Below are 21,974 nucleotides of genomic sequence, written 5' to 3' on the forward strand. Positions count from 1 at the left end.
CCTCTGACTGCAGTTGGGGGTTTACTGTGATTTTATAGTCACCACAGATCCTTACTGTACCGTTTGGTTTGACGATGGGTACAATAGGCGTTGCCCAGTTGCTGAAGTTGACTTTGCTCAGTATTCCTTCTTCCTCTAAACGTTTCAGCTCAACTTCGACTTTGGGTTTCAAGGCATATGGAACAGGTCTTGCTTTGTAAAACTTGGGTTGACTGTTTTCCTTAAGCGTTAGTTTTGCTTTGGTGGACTTGAGTGTGCCAGTTTCATTTTGAAACACTTCACTGTACTCGTCCAGGAGTTTCTCTAATTTCTTTTGGGTTTCTTGTGGTGTCTTCTCTTTTGAAATGGCGCAGATCTGTTTCCAGTCGAGTTGTATCTCGTGTAGCCAATCTCTTCCAAACAAGGCTGGGCCTTGTGTCTCTACCATGTACAATGTTAAGTTCTTAACCTGATTGTTGTGTTCCACACGTACAAGGAGTTTTCCTTCTGGTTTCATCTTCTCTCCTGAGTAGGTTTTCAAAATGGCTTTGGTGTCCACCAGTGGTGTGTCTGCGAATATTTCCTTGTATTTCTGCAATGGAAGTGTGGATATTGCTGAGCCCGTATCGAGTTCCATTTTCAGGGTGTGTCCGTTGATCTTTGGTGTAACCCAGATGACCTCACCAGCTGTTACTTGGTTGACATTGTTTACTTCTAGTGATGCCACAAAACTGTCGTCATCACATTCATCACTCATCTCAAAAGAATGCAGATTGGGTTTATCAACTTTTCTTCGTTGGGTAGTGTTCTGATTTCTTCCAGAGCGGCAAACTCGTTGGATGTGGCCCAGTTTTCCACATTTCCGGCATGTTTCCTTCTTGAAGTAACACTCAGATGATTCATGTGTGGTGCCACCGCATCGATAACAATTATCACGGGGCTTCGGCTTCACATTATATACTCGTGCGTTTTCAGTGTTTATTTTGTTAACGTCGGATTCTTTACTACCCTGTAACTCTAAGGTATCTTTTGCCGCAGCTTCCATGGCAAATGCAATTTCCGTCGCCTTTGCTAAGGTCAACTCTGATTCGGAGAGTAATCATTTCTGGATAAGTTCATTGTGTAGTCCACACACTAGTCTATCCCTTAATGCATCATTTAAGCTCGCTCCAAATTCACAATACAGTGTCAACTTCTTTAATTCAGCAATGTAAGTACTTACGGTTTCACCTTCCAGTTGGTTTCTCTTGTGAAAGCGAAATCGCTCTGCGATGAGCAGTGGTTTTGGAGAAAGATGTTTCTGTAGAGTTTCCACGATGGTTTTGAAAGACAGGCTGGATGGTTTCTCTGGGGCAGAGAGGTTTCGTAATAGCCCATACGTTTTGTTTCCCATTAGGCTGAGCATCACTGCTACTTGTTTGTCTTCCTTAATGTCGTTGGCGAGAAAGTATTGCTCTACTCGTTCAACGTAGGCAAGCCAGTCGTCGTTAGTTTCATCGAAGGCTTCTATCTTTCCAATCGGCATATTGTCCTAGGCCTGAACGTCTCTTTTGTGAGTTCTGAAAATCTCGTCGCCAATCTGTTGTGTTTCACGGATTTAAGTCAGACGAATTACTACAACTCAATACAAACTCAACATCTCTATTTTCAACATGGCGATTGTCAAATCTACAAGGTGCGCACGTGGCATGCGTGCGCATATGTGACAGATACCGCGGGCCGGCATGCCCGACATAGCAATAGCGTACAGCAAAACAATACCTCATGAAACAAAGAAAACCTTGTCAGGTTTTTACACCGAGGATGACCTGTTTTACGAGGCAAAGCCTAGAGGAACAGTGAGGGTGTCTGGGAAACAAAACTCAGTATTTCCCTTGGGGCCAGTTATTAAGTGGCTACCATCAGATTTGTGTGGTCTTAAGTTTAATATGCTTGTTTTAGAGAAAAAAAGATGATGGTTGGGGTAATGGGGTTTTCCCATCATCATACTGACTTTGGTGTCAGTTTTATCCTTTTCACAAATATATTGATAGTAAATTATTATCCCTGGCCAGTGAAGCTGGTATAAAGAAGTGAATGATTTTTGTTTCTAATACCCAGTGATGATAAATTGCTTATTGGAATTGATTTCTTTGTAGTGAACAGTTCAAAGATCCTTTACAGCAACATATTCTTGATCATGAGGATGGTAACCATGATTTGAGTAACTTGGTAAGAAAAATTCTCTTCAACCTACTGCACCCTAACATCAGTATACATATTCTCCATACTGATCTTTACACATTTCCTAAGGTGCTGATAAGGAGAATTTGTTTCACAATCAAGAGGTTTTTCAGTTGGGGATCATTTCCTTTATTCTCATTACCCTAATGTGTGATTCGGGGGTGATATTGTAAGGAGAGATTAGATGTTGGTCACTCCTAGAGGTTAAAGGACTAAATAATGCATGTTGAGAATTTGGATCAATGGCAGTGTCTGAGCCACTGCACACTGACCCTTCCCCTAGCCCAACAACAGTCAACTGATAACAAGTTAGGGTTAATGTTGGATAAGGGGAGGGGTGGGTGTGCAGTTGCTCACATACTGACATTGAGCAACTGTGCACCTACCCCTCCCCTAATCCAATGACAGTCAACTAATAACAGGTTTGGGTTAATTTGGGTCAGGGGAGGGGTACGTCCACAGTTGCTCACATATAGACATTGAGCAACTGTGCACCTACCCCTCCCCTAGCCCAAAAACATTCAACTGATAACAGGTCAGGGTTAATTTTGGATTAGAAGTGGGGTAGGTGTGCACTTGCTTAGAAACTGACATTGATCCAAACTGATATTGATCCAAGATTTTTAAGATATTATATTTCCATTTTTTGATGTTATTTTCATTTACATTGTTTTTTTTTTTTTTATTTTTAAACAGGAATTTCAACAAATTCTATTAGAATATGATAAAAATGGTGATGGAGAACTGTCAGCCCAGGAATTGTCAAAATACTTTGAGGATACTTTGGTTGGTATTAATATCTGTTTTTGTTGAATCTTTTGACTCCCGAAAGGGTCAAATAACAAATTTCTCCTTAAATTATGATGATGAGAAGTGCAAAAAATGTGAAGTCCACAACATTTTGACCACTGTGACAAGGAATATTATCGTCAACAAGAGTACAGACCATACTGAACCACTGTCAATTGTTCAATAGACAGTTTAAAGCTCTATAAAAATCATAGTCGATCTAAAGTTTGATCAGTGTCTTTAATTGTTATCATCAGGTATCCTTAAAACCTGAAAATGATAGGGGAGGTTCTAATGAAAAGCTACAGAAAGGTTCAGCTGGGAAGACAGGCTCAAAGCAGAAATCTCCAAAAACAGCACAGACATCACCTACCAGCAGTGGCTCTGAATGGAGTGTGAAACAGATTGTTGGGGGTCTAGTAGGAGTTGTTTGTGTGATTGTAGTCTGTGCTGCACTAGTACAGAGGAGGAACCCAACAGCTAGCCAGACAGGTGTGAATTGTGGGCAAAATTTTTGTTTTACTCATTTGTTGTCTTATTTGTTTCAAGTTTTATTATGATTCTAAAAGACTTGGATGTCAAATTACTGTCAAGGCTCAGTTGTATCCATTTAAAATGATTTTTCACCTTCAACTTTTTGGTCCTGAAATAACTGTACACTTTGTGGTTGGAAAAAATATATATATATATGTGAAAGTTAGATTGTTAAAAGTTTTTAGATGTTACCAATAGAATTGGTAATACATACAAGTTATTACTAATTATGTAATGAGCTATGAAAAGTTTGCTGGTGCCTAATCGGAAAATTATGCGGTGTGACTTCTAATTAGTTTTGATCATAATTATTATTAAATATTATGTATTATAAGTTCCTTTTTTGGTTATGTTAAAATTCAACTAGCATCATAACTTTTTATTTTTCACAATTGTGATTCTATTTGATTAAGTTACATTTATGTACTAAAATACTTGGCAATTAGGACTTTGTTTCCTTCTCAATTTGATAGGAGTTCATGTCGCTGATCTCCGAGCAGCACGTTTGCGGAAGCTAGCTGGTGAACAGTCTAATGCCAAGACAGGAAACTCACCCCTAACTTGTGTGAAAGAAACTGCTACTTTAAATAGACAACCTTCAATAGATTCAAACAGGAAGGACCTTCGAAAAAGAGTTGACAAAAGTGAGGTTACCACCACTAACACCTGTGAGAGGAGATTCCCTGGAACCAATAAACCAAGAGATGGGTCAAAACTTTTAAATTCAAACAGTGTGAGATCCGAGCCCTCCTCACTCAATGAAACAGGGAGGTCACTTTCCTCTATTGAAGTGGAGCCTTTGGTAGTCACAGCTTCAACACCGGAGTGTACTCCAGTTTTGATTGCTCCCGGTAATCAAGGAACTGCAGCTGATAGGTTTGAAGTAAAAGACAAAGCAGAAGTCAAGAAAGAAATTTCAACACCATTGTCCAAGAGACCAACAGGTATGATCAATTCATGATGTGCGATATAAATTTCTGGCAGGAAATACCAGTACTAGAGCTTTAACTTCTTATGATTGCTAGTTGGGAATATGACTATGATAATTATATAGAAAACTCATCAGCTGATGAGGGAAATCATGTTAAATTGCGAGCAAAAATTGATATTAATATGCAATATCAGTTTTCGGGTTAAATTGCAACCCAAAATTCGGGTAATGGATTTCCCTTGAATTGTGTATTACTAGTTGAATAAAAATAAGAAAAAAGAAAACAGCAATGACATTGTTAGTTTTTATCCTGAGAGCAAAACAAGAGTTGCAAACCAATATCACTTAGCTTTGTTTTCAACTTGCAATTTCACACTAAGTACCTTGCTTCATTAACCAATCAAAATGCAAGTTTATATTTAATTAATATGCAATTCTCTTCAGAATATTTCACGATGCTGTTATTGATTGAAAGAAATACACCTTTCACCTCTAATTTATTTTGTGAATCATTTAAAACATCAGTAAAATTGATATTGTTTAAGACCAATACTATATTTGATAATATTTGATAAAGGATGATTTAAATGTGCTAGACTTGAAATTATAAAAATTGTTTTTTTAGCATCCAAGCAAGAAAAGATACAGGTGAGACCATAATATTTGAACAGACATTTTTTGAAAGCTTTTATTATGATGCTCAGTTCCTCTCTTTGCATCATTCTGTACTAGCTAATGTGTGAGCCAATCATTGAACCAGATTTTTTTTGGTATAACTAATAACTTTGCCAGTTATATAATGTATTTAGTACCCTATGCATTAAGGACCACAGAAGCACATGTCAATCAAAATCACAATAGAGCCCCACAACTACACCTAATATTTTCATACAATGTACAATAAGATGTATTATGCAATAGTTACAAAATACAAGTTTTAAAAATGTCCAGTGTTTGTAGGCTTCTCCTGGAAAATTTTACTTCTGAAGGAAATTTCTGTCACATTTTTGTGAATTGGTGACCATCTTATTGATTTGCTTCAACCAAACTTTTGAGGAATAATGTGCCATGGACATGAACAAGGCAAACTGTTTGAAGAAATGTTCTCCCTTTGGGCAAAAGAGATCAGGAGAGTGGACATTAATTGAGTTTATCCAAGTTTCTGTAGTGAGACTTCTTATTTGCAAGAAAATATTATTTGAACAAAGTAATGGTGAATGAAATTGAAATAGGATATTGACAGTGTCGTGAGAAATGAGGAAAACAAAATTTGAGACTTGGCACATGTACTTGTACTTGGATGTGTTCATACTGTCATTTTGTTGTTGCTAGGATCTGCCATACCAGGATGTTGCAAAGATGGTGTTAATGCAAGTTCTGGAATGTTCTATTGTAAGTGGATTAGCCATCATGCAAAGATTGTCAAAAAAAAGATGAATTTTAGTATAGATTTTTATGAATTACAATGTACAGTTTTATAAAATTAATGTAAATTTAGTTGAGAGGGACTTATGACCAAGATCACAGATGTACATATCTATTGCCCAGGGACAAGAATATTATTGTTGGTGTTTATTATGCTTAGCCTATTACCTATACTTATAGGAAAATCAAACTTCCAAGAAGGATGCACATACTCGACGAGTCAAGGTAAACTTTAAAAGTCCCAAGAGGAGTCCTAGGTACTTAATGTTAATTAGAATTTGAAGGGATTGTGCCGTTGCAAAATCTCTCCATTGCAATTCTTGCCATAGAGTCAGAATAGCCAAAAATTTTCTACTTGTTGAAATTTTAAAATGCAAAATGAGTTCTTGAATTGTAGGCTGATCACCCTGTTGATTAGCCTGAGTATTATGGGCTGATCATTTCAAAGCTTCAACGTCCCCACTCCACCAAAGCAACACATGGGCATTTGACCCTGATATGTGCGAGGGGATGTAGAATTTGAACCTTGCCTAGGTGGGGTGGAGTGGGGCAATTGAACTAGAAATTTCAGGTCTTTTCAGCATAATACAGGTCTTTTAAAGGTAAAGAGTATGCTTTCATGGGCAAATGGCTTAGAAAGACAATTTTCATGTTATAGAATGATGTCTACAAGCAAAAAAAAAAAAAAACCAACAGCAGCATCAAAAACTGATATTTGACTTTGTTAAATTCTACAACATTTGTTTATCACACTTGTAAAGAATCGTTCAATATTGGGTGGAGAATTTGAATGCAAGTACAAGCCAATCTTCTTAGGTTTAAATGCCTGAAGGTTTGCCGAGTTTGGTGTGGGGGGGGGGGGCGTCAAAGCTTCAAATTAAAGGACTGATGTCTTGAAATCTTGAGCTGAAGTCATCATGAGCACTAAGTGAAATTTTACCATAAAAAAACCTATCACCAAAATTAGCTCTCCCTACCATTTATAGAAAGCTATTCTTAGAATTATTAGTCTTTGTGTGTATTCACTAGTCTAAGACAAATACAATAGTCCATGTCATCCAGGACAGTATCGACTCATTGTTGACATAAATTACCCTATAATTTATGATCATAATAACTAGAGGCTATAATTTATGATCATAATAACTAGAGGCTATAATTTATGATCATAATAACTAGAGGTTGACAATCATAGGACTGGTTGCCTTTCCATTTTAAATATTCTTTTCATTCCTCAGCCTAATGCAGACAGAGGTGCGGCAGTTTTGCAAGTTGAAGCATCTGAACTACCCGTCAGTTGTGATGACTTATGCAAGGTAAACAACAATGAAAGGCAAGAGATCTGGTGAAATTAATTTGTTTTTCTCAATAAAAGTTACTTGTCACGACAAGTATAAGTGTGGTTTTAAAATTGTACAAAAATATTTTTACAAGTATAAAAATTATGGTACTTGTCTTCTTACATGTAGTTGTACATGTTTTTTTGTTTGTTTAGAAAATAGAAAAACTTCTTGCTAAAAGGATCTATCGGGAAATGGTAAGTTTCTACATGTAAATACAAATATACTTTTGTAACTATTTTATTTTTCAATGTGTACAAGATTAGTTATAGCTGTAATTTACTACAGAAACCAAGTTATTTTTGCACAAGTTTCCTTGGTTTACTCTCAGTTAAGAGAAGAGTGATGAAAGGAAAGGAAATGAAAAGATAGGAATGGTAGATAAAGATATTTAGACAACACCTCAAGAAATTAGGTGAAATATCAGTAGAGGATAAAGGCACACAATTCAGAATGTGCTGATTTTGTTCTTTAGGATCCAATGAAGTTTGCTATTCAATGCTTTGATCGCTGCTCTCAGCCTCCTGGAAAGAACTTCAAATTGATTTGCAATGGAGAAAAGATTTGGAAGGAAGTGGCATCAGCTGTTATGGGGCCCTGTGTAAATACGGTTCTGAAGCATCTTATCCATGGTGAGTTGGAATGTACTCTCAATTAATAATAATAATAAATGAATACATAAATTGAAGCTCCCCCTTAGGGGCTTCTCAGCCACAATGTAAACTAACTAAGTGCTTAAAAATCCGCACTGGCAGGAGGCAGACCAGTGGGGTATTTACAGAGTGCGGCCAAGGAGTTGAAAAAAGGGGCAACTGAGAACAAATCCAGTGAGTGGCAGGGTGGATTTGAACCTGGGACACCAGATTACAAGTCCAGTCCTCTAACCACTTGGCCACACTGTCTCCTTTTCAAACTTTTCTCCCTCTCAAACTTGTTTGCTTCCTATTCAATTTATCCAAGATGATGGTTTAAATTTTGGCAGAATCTGAGCTATGGTTGCATTGCACATGGGTGACTTGGATTTTTTCTTTATCCCATGGTTGTTACAAGATGAAAAAACGTCTTTCTTTATTCCAGGAACAAGCACAAAATTTTACCATCATACTTGTGTCTGATGTTAGTTACAAATGTTTTTTTTTTTTTAAATTGTAGTTGCTGCAAGTCCTACAGCAGTGGAAGATGACTTGTGGGCAGATTTTGTTCAGTCAGGCCAGTCAGAGGTACATTCTGTTTATACTGTACAAAATATTTCGTTATGTTTCTTCTTGGATGCATTGGTTTGGATGGTTACACTCATCATGCCTTCAGAGCCACAGCGCTTTCGTCTTGTGCAGGCTCGTGGAGTACAAGAGTGCTGTGTTGGTGAAAATTTTCTTTGCAACACAGTCTTAGTTTTCATCCTTAAAGATATCATTTTCTTTTTACAAGGGTCCATCCCAGTATTTCCTGTCTAGTCTTGGAGGCTGGTCAAGTGATGGTGTGACAGTTTCTGTAGAACTTCTTAACAGGTTGCTGGAGAAAGGTAAAGAGGATCCAGAAGTAAAAGAGACGTTTGTTGAAATGGTAAGTTAATCTTAACACATTTTGGGTAAAGTAAAATGCACATTTTCCCTTGTCAAGTCAATAAATATAGCTCACGTTGTATGCCCTCGCTCTGTCTGAAAAACCAGGGTAGACTGGGCACCAAACTTACCTTCCCTTTAAACAAAAGTACACTTCAAATTTCCTTGGTTGATACCACCCTTACCATCTAGCAATTTTCCTCCCACTTTTGCTTTGCATCGTTGGGGTTTGTTGAGTCATGAAAACTTTGAAAGTCATGAAATTTTATTTTTATTGTCATGCTCCAGGCCTTTAAAGTCTTGGAAATTGAGTGTTGACCTTGAAAAGTCATGGAAGAAAAGAGGAAGAATGATCGTTTTCCGGCTATTTTGAAACAGAAGACTTAATTGAAGGTCATAGAAAACTTAATATAAATGGTCTTTGGAAAGGTTTTGGAAAGTCAAGGAACTCTATAGGTTGGAAGTAATACAAGCCCTGATTTTCGTAAAGAATTATTGTTTCCCCCTCTCTGGGAATAAGAGAGTTACGTGGAACTCATCTCTACAGCTTAGTCAATTTTACAAATGGACAGTTTTTTAGCGTGCTCTTTACTCTTATTGACAACGATATTAGTCGTCACAGTGGTCAAAATGTTGTGGATTCATGAAGCGCAGCCGAGTGAGTCCACAAAACAATATCGCAATACCACGATATCGACATCAAACAAAACGATTCTTTCTTTGCGTGACCACTGCGTGACACGTTGACGCGAGCAGTGTTGTCTGTACTCTTATCGACCACGGCAAATTGGACAATCAGATTACTACATTACTGCCAATTGTGGTAAAAATTTCACTTTGCTTTATATCAGTTCAAATATTAACAACCCTGCGTTTTATCCATAGATAACAGTCGGAGGAAGGCAAGTCGAAAGAGTGAAGAGGTATGCTGGACAATTATTGCTTTGATTTGGCAACAAGAAACAAAGTTGAGGTTAAAAAAAAAGCTCCAAATTTTATAAGGACATTTTAGCAAACACAGTTAGCATTTGAATTATGAAGAATCTAATCAAACTTCTGTTTTTTCATTTTATAGGATGAATGAGCTCACATTGGAGTGCAAATGTATTTTCAGAGGATTGGAAACCCTGCTTTCTTTGGTAAGGCATAAATTTTCAAACAGGCGCATAGTTAGAGCTGCTATCAACTGTCAAAAGTAATCTACGATTAGTTTAGTTTTGCTTAACTTCGCTCTGTGATTGGTCCAGAAAACTCGCACCATCTTGTTAGCAAATCAGATTCAAAACAAACCAATCCGGATTTATACACTGGCGTTTTTCCCGCGTTTCATACTTTATACCTGTTTTACTTCGAATTTTCATTGGCTGATGGTGAAGTCAACCTTCACTCCGATTGGCTGTTGAGATTAATTTGGTTTTGGTTTTTCGAAACTTACCTGAAAACTGCCCTATAACGTTGACTAATTTGCTTTCTTTTGCATTATGTTGTTTGGCTTTTAGCCTGTTATGGGTGACTTTCTGGCTGAAGCCCTCGAGCAAGAACTGGACACTGGAATAAACGAACTGGTAACAATTTTGTTGTTTACGAAGGTTGTCTACACTCCCTTATTTGTGTTCTTGATATTAACTGTTGAATGAATGTCTGCTTTTACCCAGGGTGTCTTCTTTCAACACAAATCACTGTTCTCTTCCTTCTTGGCAACGTCTACAATGGATATTAAAATAGACAAGAAATCGCGTTCTTCTATTTGTTTTGTTGAGCTGCCTCACTTTCCGCAGGCCTTCCGTAGCGATGTTGATCAACTTCAAGTACGTAATGTGAAATTTTCTAAAGATGTGATATAGACCGATATGTAGAATTTTCCCCTTTGATTACTGCAAGCTGTAGCCTCAAAGTTAACAGAAGTTTCTTAACAGAGATTATTAGGTTTGAAAAGAATTTTTTTAAGTGCACTTTGTGTTATTTTCTTTATATCCAACAAATTATTTAGTCAACATACCGTTGGTAGAAGAGAAGTGAATCCACGTAATGTTTGGTGGACGCGTTCGTTTATCAGATAAGACCTTGAAATAATTTACAACCCTGTTAGAGATAAATTTTTCTTTATGCATCTCATATTGTGGGTGAGAAAACAGTTGAATGAAGGCACACTGCAATGTTCTAACATCAAAGAATCAGCTACTTCATTTTCCCCGTTGTAACTTCGTTCATTAACTAAGGAGTTTTTTCTTTCACTTTTAGTCTCAAATCATGGATGGCATTCATTCATGCCAGAACGTTGTTTACAAGGCTCTTGTGAAGTTGTTGAAAACTGATAATAAAGACAGGTATTTTTTATTGACTCTTTAACCCCAGAGTCAGTGAGTAGTATCTGATTTCTCCTTACAATATCACCCCTGAATCACACATTAAGGTCACGAGCATAAAAAAAATGATCCCTATCTTAAAAAGCTCTTGATTGTTAAACGAATTCTCCATGTCGGCACCTTAAGGAAGTGAATAGAGAACAGTTATGAGAATATACATACTGGCACTTTCTAAGGGCGCTTTCCACTTGCAACGTTTGGCCTTACTGAAAGTAATTGGTGTGGGTGGAAATCAAAGTCTTATTCCTTGTGTGTAACCGGGTGCGGTTTGTTTTCTCCAGCATTTCGTCAATGCCGAAAGGGTTGGGACGTTTTTTGAACTATGGTCTGTAATATGTACAACTAAAAACTCCCGCACATTTCGATTGTTGTCCGTGTAGGTACGCAAGAATCGAATGGCTCTTCTCCCTATACAGGCCTTGAGAACAAAGACGAGCGAAAAAATATCATCATGTTTCAGTCTGTTTTGAAACGGTTCGGTTAGGATTTTCCATCTTTAGATTTAAATGAATACGGCGCCTTGTCTGTTCTGGTGAGTATTGGAGAAAGTTTAAGGATGTCTTTTTTTTTTTTTTTTTTTCTTTCAGGGCAATAGCTTGGCTGGCGGGTGTTGTGTCACTCAATGATCTGAGACTGTCAGCAAATTTGCCCAGAGATAACTCGATGAAAGCAACAGTGGCTAATGATGGTAAGATAGAGTCAAGCGGAAAAAAGTGTCACTACGGAGTATTTCACAGCATGCCTCCCTTATGTTGTGCTATCAAGTCAATCCTGTGATATTTAGAGGCCTGGTATGAGTGGAAACATATTATGGGACATGAGTGAGGGGTGATAGTCTTAAAGAGGTTTTACAGGCCTTTTTTTTTTTTTTTTGTCATTTGGTGCGTATGGATATTCCGGGGCACCCGATCATTCTTGCACCATTGCATACCTCCGTCCGTACTCCCGTACAACCGTGCAATTCTTTATTCGTGCGTTTTTTGAACGATGTTTTTTTTTTCAAGGTTCAAACAAATTCAGGAGAGAGCTTTCCTTAGGCAATGCACTTGTCAAGGAAGAAGTAATGTGCTATTTGTATAAGCAAAGATGCTGTCAACGGTGCTTGTTATGGAAAATTTTTGCTGAGGATTAATTTTTCATAGACTCTTAACAATCCTTTTGAAAATTACTTCTCCTTATGTCATTTGCTATTACAAACTTGTCCTTAACGATTTTTTCATCCACGAGTCTCCATATTTATGTGAAGGGAAAAATTCTCAATTATCTCTATCCACAAAGGGGAAAACTTGTCAAAGAAAAACTTAGTAGTTTTAATGTGGCGTAACGGTAAGAAACATAATAAGTTGCAGTAGCTATAAGAACTCTGTTTCCCTTGGTGGTAGGTTTTATGGTGAATCTTTGCTCAGTGGCCCTTCAGATGTGTGATTCATTCCTCCTGACAAAAGGGAAAGAAAAATACAAACAGATTGAAGCGCTTTACTGCACCTCCAAAGCTTGCCGTTTAAGATTCACGAATGAGCGGACGCTGGTTGGCGGACACACTGGTAAGTAACAGTTTCAGCGACCCACTACTGAGTTCGGACTACTTGCGCTTGAGAATGTAGTTCGTTAAAAAGGCGTCGTAAAGGTTTGACACCTTTTTGAGGCTACTTCGTGTCGTAAATCTGAATCAGGGTCCGGCAGTATTTCCTTTTTAGACGTAAATTTTTGTAATCTTGAACTCGAGTGCCTTGTGACCGATTGTCGTACAACAAAAACCGAAGCAAGATCGTCGACCAGCCATGACGTTTCACAAGTGGTCGATGAAAAATCAAGAAAGTACACCTCAGGCGCGGCAAAACGCGACTGGCCAAGTCGCCAGTGGTTTATGTGTTGCATCTGAGTGGCCGAGAGAGTTGGCAAAGGTTCAGCACAAACTTTTTTTGGAATAGTCCTTTTACTTTCTCAAACTTCCTATTTTATCAGCCTTTATTCCTATTTTAAAGCTTAAATTAAAGATAAACCCTTTCTCTTCAAAAACCTGCTCTTTGGTTTCTTAGTTATTGCTTCTGTCAATTCGGAAAGAGACTTTTATCAACGCTACTGCGCTAGTTTCGGCCCTTTCTTCTCGTATTCTGAGCTTTTCAAGGCGCAATTGCATTCAAATCTCCCGCTTCAGTGCACATGAATAATTAATGATGTCCAGGCATTCTGCGCGATGTTCCAGACCAACCATTGTACAAATGTAGTTTCACGAACAGAGATGGTAGAGAACATTCAAAGAAAGTTTCAATAACATCGTTCGTCACCTTTTAATTCCAGGAATCAACTTAAATCGCTCACTGTTCAGCAGGTTATTTGTATAGAAAATTTAATCTTTTGTTCAGCTTGGGAACTTTCATCTTTCAATGTACTCACTTAACCATCTTACAGTTAGCATTGGTTGTTGTTTCCTTGCAGGAACAGAAAATGAGGACAAAACCGATCTCCGCAGTATGCTGTTTCCTTCAGGAGATCTTAAGGGTAATTACTTTTTTTTTCTTAATGTGCATACAATTTTTACCAATGCTTCCATTGGGATCAGGGATTTCATTTCTTCGTGTCCTCCTTGTTTTTTAGTTTCGATTATTCATCTGCTCCAAAAGGTGTTGCAATTCCAAAAACGACAAATCTTACTAAAACTGGTCCACCACGCGTTCTTTTTTCTGTCTGTCTTTGTAACCATGTCTCCCGTCCCTCTGTAAAAACTGACCGATCAGTTTTCGCGAGCCAGTTTTCCGTCAAGTGATCGATGAAGAACTCTTCGCGTGACCTCGATGCTTACTTCCGCTTAAGTTGTCAAAACGACAGTCACTGTTATGGGTAACAGTCCTGCTGAGGGCCACGTTTGTCTGATTGGTCATACTATGCGATCACGTGTCCCCCAAGGTCAAACCAGTTACTGTATTACTGTTTCTCTTGTTTGATACTGGACGTTGTTTGTGATTTTATCTTTCTAGGTCAGTTCAAGCTGATAACAGAGATGTTTCACATTACGCATAGCGCCCTTCACATCGGGCTCACCACTACCATTCAACACTACAACAGAATCATGAGGTTAGATTTAACCATTACTCGTTCATTTGAAAAAATGCAATTTTTAGTCTGGTTGCAATCCTGTCTTTTATCAACAACTGAACCTTAAGAAAAGTTACCAGGCCACAAGTTGTATTTCGATGATTGATGAGCCGAGAGGTATCTCTTGCTGATATTACTAAAATCGAATTATCCCCCCCTCCTCCCCCAGACAGTGGTGAGTTTTGTACGCTTTTTTAACTTTACTAAGTAGTGGTGATTGTTCAGTTTCACCAACATTTTTAGGGAGGGGAGAGGAGGTTCTATGTGCTCGCCTGAATTGGCAAAGAGTGGTCTTTTCTAATATATTTGGATAAAGGATATGTTTTCAATAACTGACCTAAGGCCTTTTGACCGCCACTGTTGGCTGCGCTTTGCATACAGCTAACTGGTCTGCCTCCTGCTCGTTGTAATTATTATGTTTATTCATTGGCCCAGAAATGCCTCACAGGGGATTGTTCAATTAAGTATACACCTATTGTAACACTTACATACATGCATGCATGCACGCACGCACGCACGCACGCACACACACACACGCACACACATTTTTTTTCGTTCTCACGTTTGTGTATTTCTTTATTCGTAATATTTCAGACAGTACTCAATGTTATCTGAAATGAAGGAAGGTAGCTCTTTTGAAGCGGAAACGAAAAAAATGCTTGTGGTGAGTGTATATCGTGTAGGCAAGTACATCTGGCCAGCTCGAGCAAATATCTTTCAAGAGCAAAGAACAATTTTCCTGGTGTCCCTGTTGAATTTAGGGATATAACATTCAGCACAGGACCCTAGGCAGGTCTTTTTTCCCAGCCTTTCATCGGAAGACAGCTCTTGTCATGATAAGGACGGATTTTCGGCATTTCCAAAATAGTAAAAGAGCATTGTAGATCACAGTAGCTTTCGATTTCCTTAAAAAAATTGCGATCAGTCTTGATGCAATTCAGTCTAAGTAGTGCTTGAAAAGAGCGTAAAACTGATTTCGCTTTTTTTGTCAGAACAACTTAAACATTTAAGTCAAAACGAATCCTCTCAGGGGACTCAGTGATTTTAACTCACTTGTTTTGCCCTGTTTACAGTTATTTGTGCTTCAATGGAATACTTGTCTGGAAGACAACCACTTCATGAGGCTGTGTTCAGAGTTCTACATCACAAGTGCCGCTTGGCTTCTTCATCTTCTTGACAGTTGTGCTTCTGAGTATCAGGTAAATAAAGTTCATATCGCCCGGATCTGTGAGATCCGGGCGATATGATCCTCAGTACAAATCTGTGAGATTTGTACTGAGGAAGAAAAAAGAAAAAGAAAGCAACAACAACAACAACAACAAGCAAGTCGAATCTATCTAAATAGACCGTAGCGGAGGTTGGTGAAGGTGTCGTATTCTTAACGAAGCTTATTGATTTTGCTTCTTTAGGGTTTGTCTGAAAACGAAATCAGAGTCAGGCAGCGGGAGATACTTGTGAATATCCCTGAGTTCTACGTCAAAGACATGTGCTCTTGGTTCAGTTTCGTCGCCGTACATAAACCTGGGGCCCTTAAGGGTTTGGACGTGAGTAGTAATTTGGTTTTACATCCTATACTTTGGCTAGTCAACCAGCTTGGAACACATTTAAACACGCACTTTTAGACTTGCATACTAGAGAAGAGCTGTCCATCTGTGACGAGAAACATGAGTGTGCGCGACACTGCACGAGTAGAGCCTGGGATGCACCTGCAATAACGAAGAGATGATCGTGTGCGAGAGGAGAGACGGGCACGTGTTGAATAAGGGATAAACAAGAACGATTGAAGAGGAAATTACAGAGTAAAGGCGTGCGCTTGGAAAAGAAAGACGCGTGCGCACCAAAGAGGAGATAGCGGGCAAGAGAACATGCGTAAGCTAGAGGAGATTTGCTTTTTGTAGAAGAGTCACGGTCGTGCGAGAACGCGTGTGAAAGGAGTTACGAAAATACGAGATCACAGTTTACTAATAGTGTGTCAGTATTTGCCGCCATACTATTCATGTCACAATGTTTCTCCCTGTCAATTTTATGCGAGACCCTGTCTCATGGACCACGTTTTCGTGCCTGGGAATGTAACTTTATTTTTCTAATATTGTTCTTTTTTTTTTTTTTATTTAGATTTGCACTTTCGTTGACTGCTGTTGTGCCCTGATGGAGCGGAGAGACATAATGCCCGGGCCAGTGGCAGCCACGAGAACCGTGTCAGCGTTGTTGTCATTTGCTGAAATATGCCAGAGATCTAAAGGGTACGATTTAGTTGCGGAAAATTATTGCGCAAAAGAGGATATTTAAAGAAACAAAAGCAAACTAACAAGAGAAATGGCAAAGAAAGTGGTACACAGAAGGCGAACAGACATACAAAAAAACAAACAAAGAAAAAACAAAAACAGTTTAAGATAGAAGTGGCTGCAAAGCTCAGACATTCGCCAAGGTTCTCAAGATGAACTTCTAAGAATGACTGCATTTGTTGTTAAAGACTTATGATCCACTAATTGAAAAAAACAGGTTTTCTTTGCTCACTTTAATTTCAAATAGCATTTATGAAAAGTGAATTAGCAAGATAAAAGAATGGAAAACACTGAAATTTATAAATGTTCTAGTTTTACCGTGAACCGGGATTCTAAATTTGAACTCCTAGTCATTAATGATAAGAGTTTGTATCGTAATTAACGAAATTGATAAAGCTCCCATGCCCCAACTACTTTAATTTGATCCTATTTCTGGTTCACTTTAATGTTTAACTGGTATGTTCAAGTTGTGTGAGGTTTGAGGAAGAATTTCAGTCGGACAAAGGTGAAAATGCCTTTTGAAAGTAACAATCGTTACTTTTCTTTACCAAACGATTAGTCATCAAAATATTATGTTCCTTTCAGGAAGAACAAACTGTTGGACACAACTACATGGGGAAGGTAAGGAAGGATTTAAAAACTATTTATTAGGTTTTGCTGGTGATTTGTAACGACCGTACTCACTAATATAATTTCCGATTTGTAGCGGTATTGAAGGTGACTTGATGGCCTGCGTTGCTATGTGCCCAGCGGTGAGAGAAAAACTCGGTCCAGCTCTTATTCACACTTACTCCTCGGTGGATATCGTGGAGGGACTGGACGTGGATAAAGAAGAGTTCGACAAATTCGCAGCTAGGTATGATCAGCACTTTTTCTGTGGTTTGATTTTAATTGCCACAGCATACCAATTTTGTAGCCTTTGTGAGAAAGACATAACATTATTCAACCTATGCAGGGTGTTTGAGGATTTTGAACATTTTAAGTTTTCGTAGACCTGGTTGTTTTTTTTGTTTTGAATGAAAGCTTTGCTAAAGAGCCGAAGCTAAAAGAAAATAACAAAGCAGACACATTTAGCACAACACACACCTTTTTTTTACTCTGTTTTTGAGAGATTGTCGGTACTTGCCGGGAAAATATCACCTGCAATGGGCTGGTGTCTCATACAGGGGAAGTAGCGATGCTTATAGTTGCAAGGAAATCGGCATTATCTCTGGTTTAGACCTCTTGTATCAAATCCGAGCCTTTGAATCTCGTCAAGTTGTTTTAGGACAATTTCTTAATGCACAGGGAAATTTGACGCACGTATATAAATATGTAACTGTTTGTTTCATCATTCTGCTTTAGGTATGAAATTGTCAAGTTATTAGAAACGCTCTGGAAGAGACCCGACGTTTTACCTTCGATTTTACAAGAATGTGGAAAGGAAAGTTTTCAGGTAAGACAGTCAGCAGTGGATGTCCTTCGTCAGTTACAAGTTTTTTTTTTCCTTCTATACTGTGGTAGAAAAGACCAGACTAGACCAGATGGTTATTGTATGTTAAGTCTGATGGTTGTCTTTTGTCTCCTCAGTCATTCTTAGGTGCTGTGTTCGACACGCTTCTTTACGTTTTGAAAGATGGCTTGCTCCGACTTACAAATGTTAGGAAACTTCAGTGTGCTAAGCAGTGCGGTAGGTAGATTTTAATGGTTTTTTTATGCTCAGGTAAAGGTAAAGTCTGTTTACGAGCCTAGTGGCCCATTAGGCCGGTGCTTAACTCCGGTCTCTGTAGCATGAAGCGACTAGGAGTATTTCTACCCCCCCCTGGATGGGAGGGCAGTCCATCGCAGGGTTACCCCCAGCATTAAATTGCCGGTACCCATTTATACACCTGGGTGGAGAGAGGCACTGTGAGAGTAAAGTGTCTTGCCTAAGAACACAACACAATGTCCAAACAAACAGACAGACAGTCAGACAAACAAACTGACAGGCAAACAGACAGACAGTCAGACAAACAAACTGACAGACTGACTGACAGGCAAACAGACAGTCAGACAAACAGACTGACAGATTGACTGACAGGCAAACAGACAGACAGTGAGAAAAACAGACTGATAGACAGACTGACAGACTGACTGACAGGCAAACAGACAGACAGTCAGACAAACAAACTGACAGGCAAACAGACAGAGAGTCAGACAAACAGACTGACAGACTGACTGACAGGCAAACAGACAGACAATCAGACATTCAGACAAACAGACTAACAGAGACTGGCAAACAGACAGACAAACAGACAGACAGTCAGACACACAGACTGACAGAGAGACTGGCAAACAGACTGACAAACAGACAGACAAACATAATTTGAATATATCAACAAAGTTGAAATGGTGAATTGGCCACCGTTACGATTATAAAAGCTGACGTTTCAAGCGTTAGCCCTTCGCTCGAAACGTCAGCTTTTATAATCGTAACGGTGGCCAATTTACCATTTCAACTTTGTTGATATATTCAAATTATTTCGTTACCCCCACCGACGCAGCCCCAAACAGTTTCTTTAGAAACTATCAGCCTTTAGACAGACAAACAGACAGACAGACAGACTTACTGACAAACAGACAGGCAGACCGACCGACAGACAGACAGACAGACAGACAGACAAAAAGACAAACCGACAGACAGAAAATGCCTGAGTGTAAAACTAGTCACAAACCCAACTCAGCGTTTTTGTCAGTATTGATTGACAGCCAACGTCACTGGTATTCTGATCGATAATTAATCGTGGAAAACGTAAGCCTACGTCTTGTTTTAGCTCTTTTATCCTAAACCGTCGCGATTGTTGCTTTGCTCATTCATATACCATCAAATGATCTAAAGATGAAAAAAAAAATCGTTTATATTTTCTCTTTCTCACTTTACATTTTTGTAAAAGTGTCATCCTCTCCTTAAACTGCAGTGCGAAATCTAAGTCTGTATCCAACTTTGAAACACAGTTTTTTTTTTCTGTACAGACGAAAAGTGGAAAGAACTAAGTGTAGATCAGCGACAGGAGAAGGAACAGTTTTTGAAAGGAGAAGAACACGTTTCCAAATCTTGTATGCAAATGGTATGCTGGTGTTTGAATTTAAAAGTTGAATTCGTCGGAGTTACAGAAAATAACATCAAAGCTATATCTTTCAGGCGAATGCAACGCTGGCTTTTCTGGAGAAGATCACTGAGGAAGAGAAAGTGGCTCGCTGCTTCTCCCGTCCTCCATTGTCAGCCAGGGCTGCGGCAGCGGTCAGTATGTGTTCTCAACTTACCTCTTTGTGTTTTTCACTTTACCAAGTTTTCCCACCAACAGCATAGTACCATTTTTCTTCGTATACATCACACACAACTCACAATTCCTCTATTCGCTTTGACGAAGGGTCAACGCTAGAAATGTTAGCTTTTGAAACCCTTTACGGTGACCAATTTAGATCAACTCATTTGATAAAACCAAGTTATCTAGTTATACTCCTCCACCGACGCAGCTTCGCAGTTTCTTTAGAAACTTACCCCCTTTATCTTTATGGCCTGTTTTTAGAGGTTAGGATTGAGCGGGCGGTCAGTGAAAAGTTTAAATACAACGTTGGTGATTAGGTCAGCATATCATAGAAAAGAGCCGGATGTTTGTTTGTTTGTTTTTTTTTTTTCATATATACATGTTTTGAATTAAGTTTCGATAAATCGATGAATTTAAGTTCAGCCGCAGATGTTCCTTTTTTTTTCTGACCTTCAGATAATCGGATTTTTGGACTCATTATGCGGCCGCAAGTCTGTGGATTTGAAAGTCCAGAACATGGAAAGGTGAGATTTTGATTAAACTTACAACGATAGAGCCATCCTGCTAGAGTAACTTGTTGCCGTTAAAATCATCAAGAAAAAGTCTCTATAAAAGCGATTCGATCGATCTGGCTTGAAAATTAGATTGTGTTCATTTTTGTATGATAAAATTAGCTCATTATTTAGACGGTGGTTTTAACTCCTGAGATCTAATTTCGCTCTTCTGGCTCATATTCACTTTCTAGTAGATAGGTTAGGAGTGTTTGGTGTCAAAGAAACTAATGAGTTTGTCACTTCTCATTACTTGTTTGCTGGATTGCGTATCGAAATTATAAGGAGTTTATGTTCTTTTGGTTCTTTTTTTTTTTTTTTTTCTTTTTAAGGCTTAAGATACCCCTAACTCTCGGCTTTGCCAAACGTCCGCTTTATTTGCGAAACAAACACTATTAGATTACCTTATTTAATATTAAGATATTTAATAAAAATTTTAAATATTGAGATATTTTTTGTTGTTACATGCAGATACTCGTTCGACCCTCGTGACCTACTGGTTAAGATTTTGACAGTGTTAGTGCGCATGTCAAATGCCAGTGAGGAGAGGGAGTTTGTGAAATGCCTTGCCGCTAACCCAGACTACAGCAGGCTCAGCGTGGAGCGAGCCTTACGTGTTGTTCAGCGCGAGAATCTCGCTTCAGACTTCGTGGTGGAAGACTTGAGAGGAATTATACAAGAAGTGAGTGTTGTTGCAATATTTGTGTCGTTTACATAAAAAGAATTAGGTAGTTTTATGGAGAGTATTTCGTATAATAACTGGTTTGAAACCAGGAGTTCAGTTGACCGTGCAATCTGATCGTCCGGGTTAGAGCAGGCCTGGAAAGGATTGTTGTCATTAGTTGTGACTGACGTCAAGAAAACCTTAGCGGAAGTCATCATCAAAGTCAAGTGGTCACCTGACTGATGACGACTTCTGCTCGGTTTGCGTTTTCCGTTTCTCAGTAGTCTCGGTAACTTACTGGGCCTGAAGGCGTGCTTTAACCCTCTCACTCCCAAGATCTCATTAGCAATTCTCCTCACTGTCTGCCATACAGTTCTTATCTTTTTAGTTTGGAGAATTTGGTATTGGATCAACTGATAATCCCTCGATTTTCTTTGTTCCTTATTCTCATTACTTGTCTGCTTGACATTGTATTGATGTTGTAAGGAGAAATTCTGTCTTGGTCACTCATGGGAGGTAAAGGGGTTAAATTCAATATTGAAAGAGTAGAGAAGCAATTTCTGGCACCCAAACCAGTCCATGTTGTAACTCGAGCTGATAGTTTTAATGTATAATAGTAAAAACCTGTAATCCCTCCATCTTGAATTAAAACAGAACAGTATTACGGGGCCGTTATTGGAACCTTCGAGAAACGGCTCCCAGGACTACTCCCATTTGAATGAACACAGTGAACGAGAAACAGAGTTACGTACTTGTCTTTCGGAGAGGAAACTTGAATTTGTGACAATAATTCGTGCCCAGAAGTAGGACATAAACTACAACACCTGGAATTTCTTGTACGCGGCAGTTTTGGTTTGAATTAAAGTGGTCAACCAAGGCTTTCGTCCACGAGTTGAAAGTTCAAAACCCAAACAAAATCTTAATATTCATGGATGCGGGACT

The 21,974-nt window shown here is 38.7% G+C and overlaps 1 protein-coding gene across 2 annotated transcripts in view; it reads left to right on the forward strand.

Annotated features, from left to right (window-relative positions):
* LOC111336288 (uncharacterized) overlaps positions 1-21,974 on the forward strand; it is a 31,060-nt gene that overhangs the window by 3,970 nt on the left and 5,116 nt on the right. The window contains exons 2-34 of one of the 2 annotated variants that reach the window (XM_022942347.2): positions 2,118-2,190; positions 2,899-2,988; positions 3,249-3,483; positions 3,999-4,469; positions 5,082-5,104; positions 5,789-5,848; positions 6,062-6,106; positions 7,120-7,197; positions 7,377-7,418; positions 7,697-7,853; positions 8,374-8,441; positions 8,650-8,784; positions 9,669-9,706; positions 9,859-9,922; positions 10,283-10,348; positions 10,439-10,591; positions 11,025-11,110; positions 11,737-11,837; positions 12,532-12,693; positions 13,589-13,651; positions 14,128-14,224; positions 14,840-14,909; positions 15,319-15,444; positions 15,655-15,789; positions 16,361-16,488; positions 17,116-17,151; positions 17,237-17,386; positions 17,875-17,965; positions 18,100-18,199; positions 19,522-19,616; positions 19,691-19,789; positions 20,274-20,341; positions 20,840-21,050. In XM_022942347.2, coding sequence (XP_022798082.2) covers positions 2,118-2,190; positions 2,899-2,988; positions 3,249-3,483; positions 3,999-4,469; positions 5,082-5,104; positions 5,789-5,848; positions 6,062-6,106; positions 7,120-7,197; positions 7,377-7,418; positions 7,697-7,853; positions 8,374-8,441; positions 8,650-8,784; positions 9,669-9,706; positions 9,859-9,922; positions 10,283-10,348; positions 10,439-10,591; positions 11,025-11,110; positions 11,737-11,837; positions 12,532-12,693; positions 13,589-13,651; positions 14,128-14,224; positions 14,840-14,909; positions 15,319-15,444; positions 15,655-15,789; positions 16,361-16,488; positions 17,116-17,151; positions 17,237-17,386; positions 17,875-17,965; positions 18,100-18,199; positions 19,522-19,616; positions 19,691-19,789; positions 20,274-20,341; positions 20,840-21,050 — 3,616 coding nt within the window. The remainder of the gene's footprint in view (positions 1-2,117; positions 2,191-2,898; positions 2,989-3,248; positions 3,484-3,998; positions 4,470-5,081; positions 5,105-5,788; positions 5,849-6,061; positions 6,107-7,119; positions 7,198-7,376; positions 7,419-7,696; positions 7,854-8,373; positions 8,442-8,649; positions 8,785-9,668; positions 9,707-9,858; positions 9,923-10,282; positions 10,349-10,438; positions 10,592-11,024; positions 11,111-11,736; positions 11,838-12,531; positions 12,694-13,588; positions 13,652-14,127; positions 14,225-14,839; positions 14,910-15,318; positions 15,445-15,654; positions 15,790-16,360; positions 16,489-17,115; positions 17,152-17,236; positions 17,387-17,874; positions 17,966-18,099; positions 18,200-19,521; positions 19,617-19,690; positions 19,790-20,273; positions 20,342-20,839; positions 21,051-21,974) is intronic. The other variant, XM_022942348.2, reaches the window with a different exon arrangement.

The sequence above is a fragment of the Stylophora pistillata genome, chromosome 3 (genome assembly GCF_964205215.1).
Source record: "Stylophora pistillata chromosome 3, jaStyPist1.2, whole genome shotgun sequence".
Classification (NCBI taxonomy): Eukaryota; Metazoa; Cnidaria; class Anthozoa; order Scleractinia; family Pocilloporidae; genus Stylophora; species Stylophora pistillata.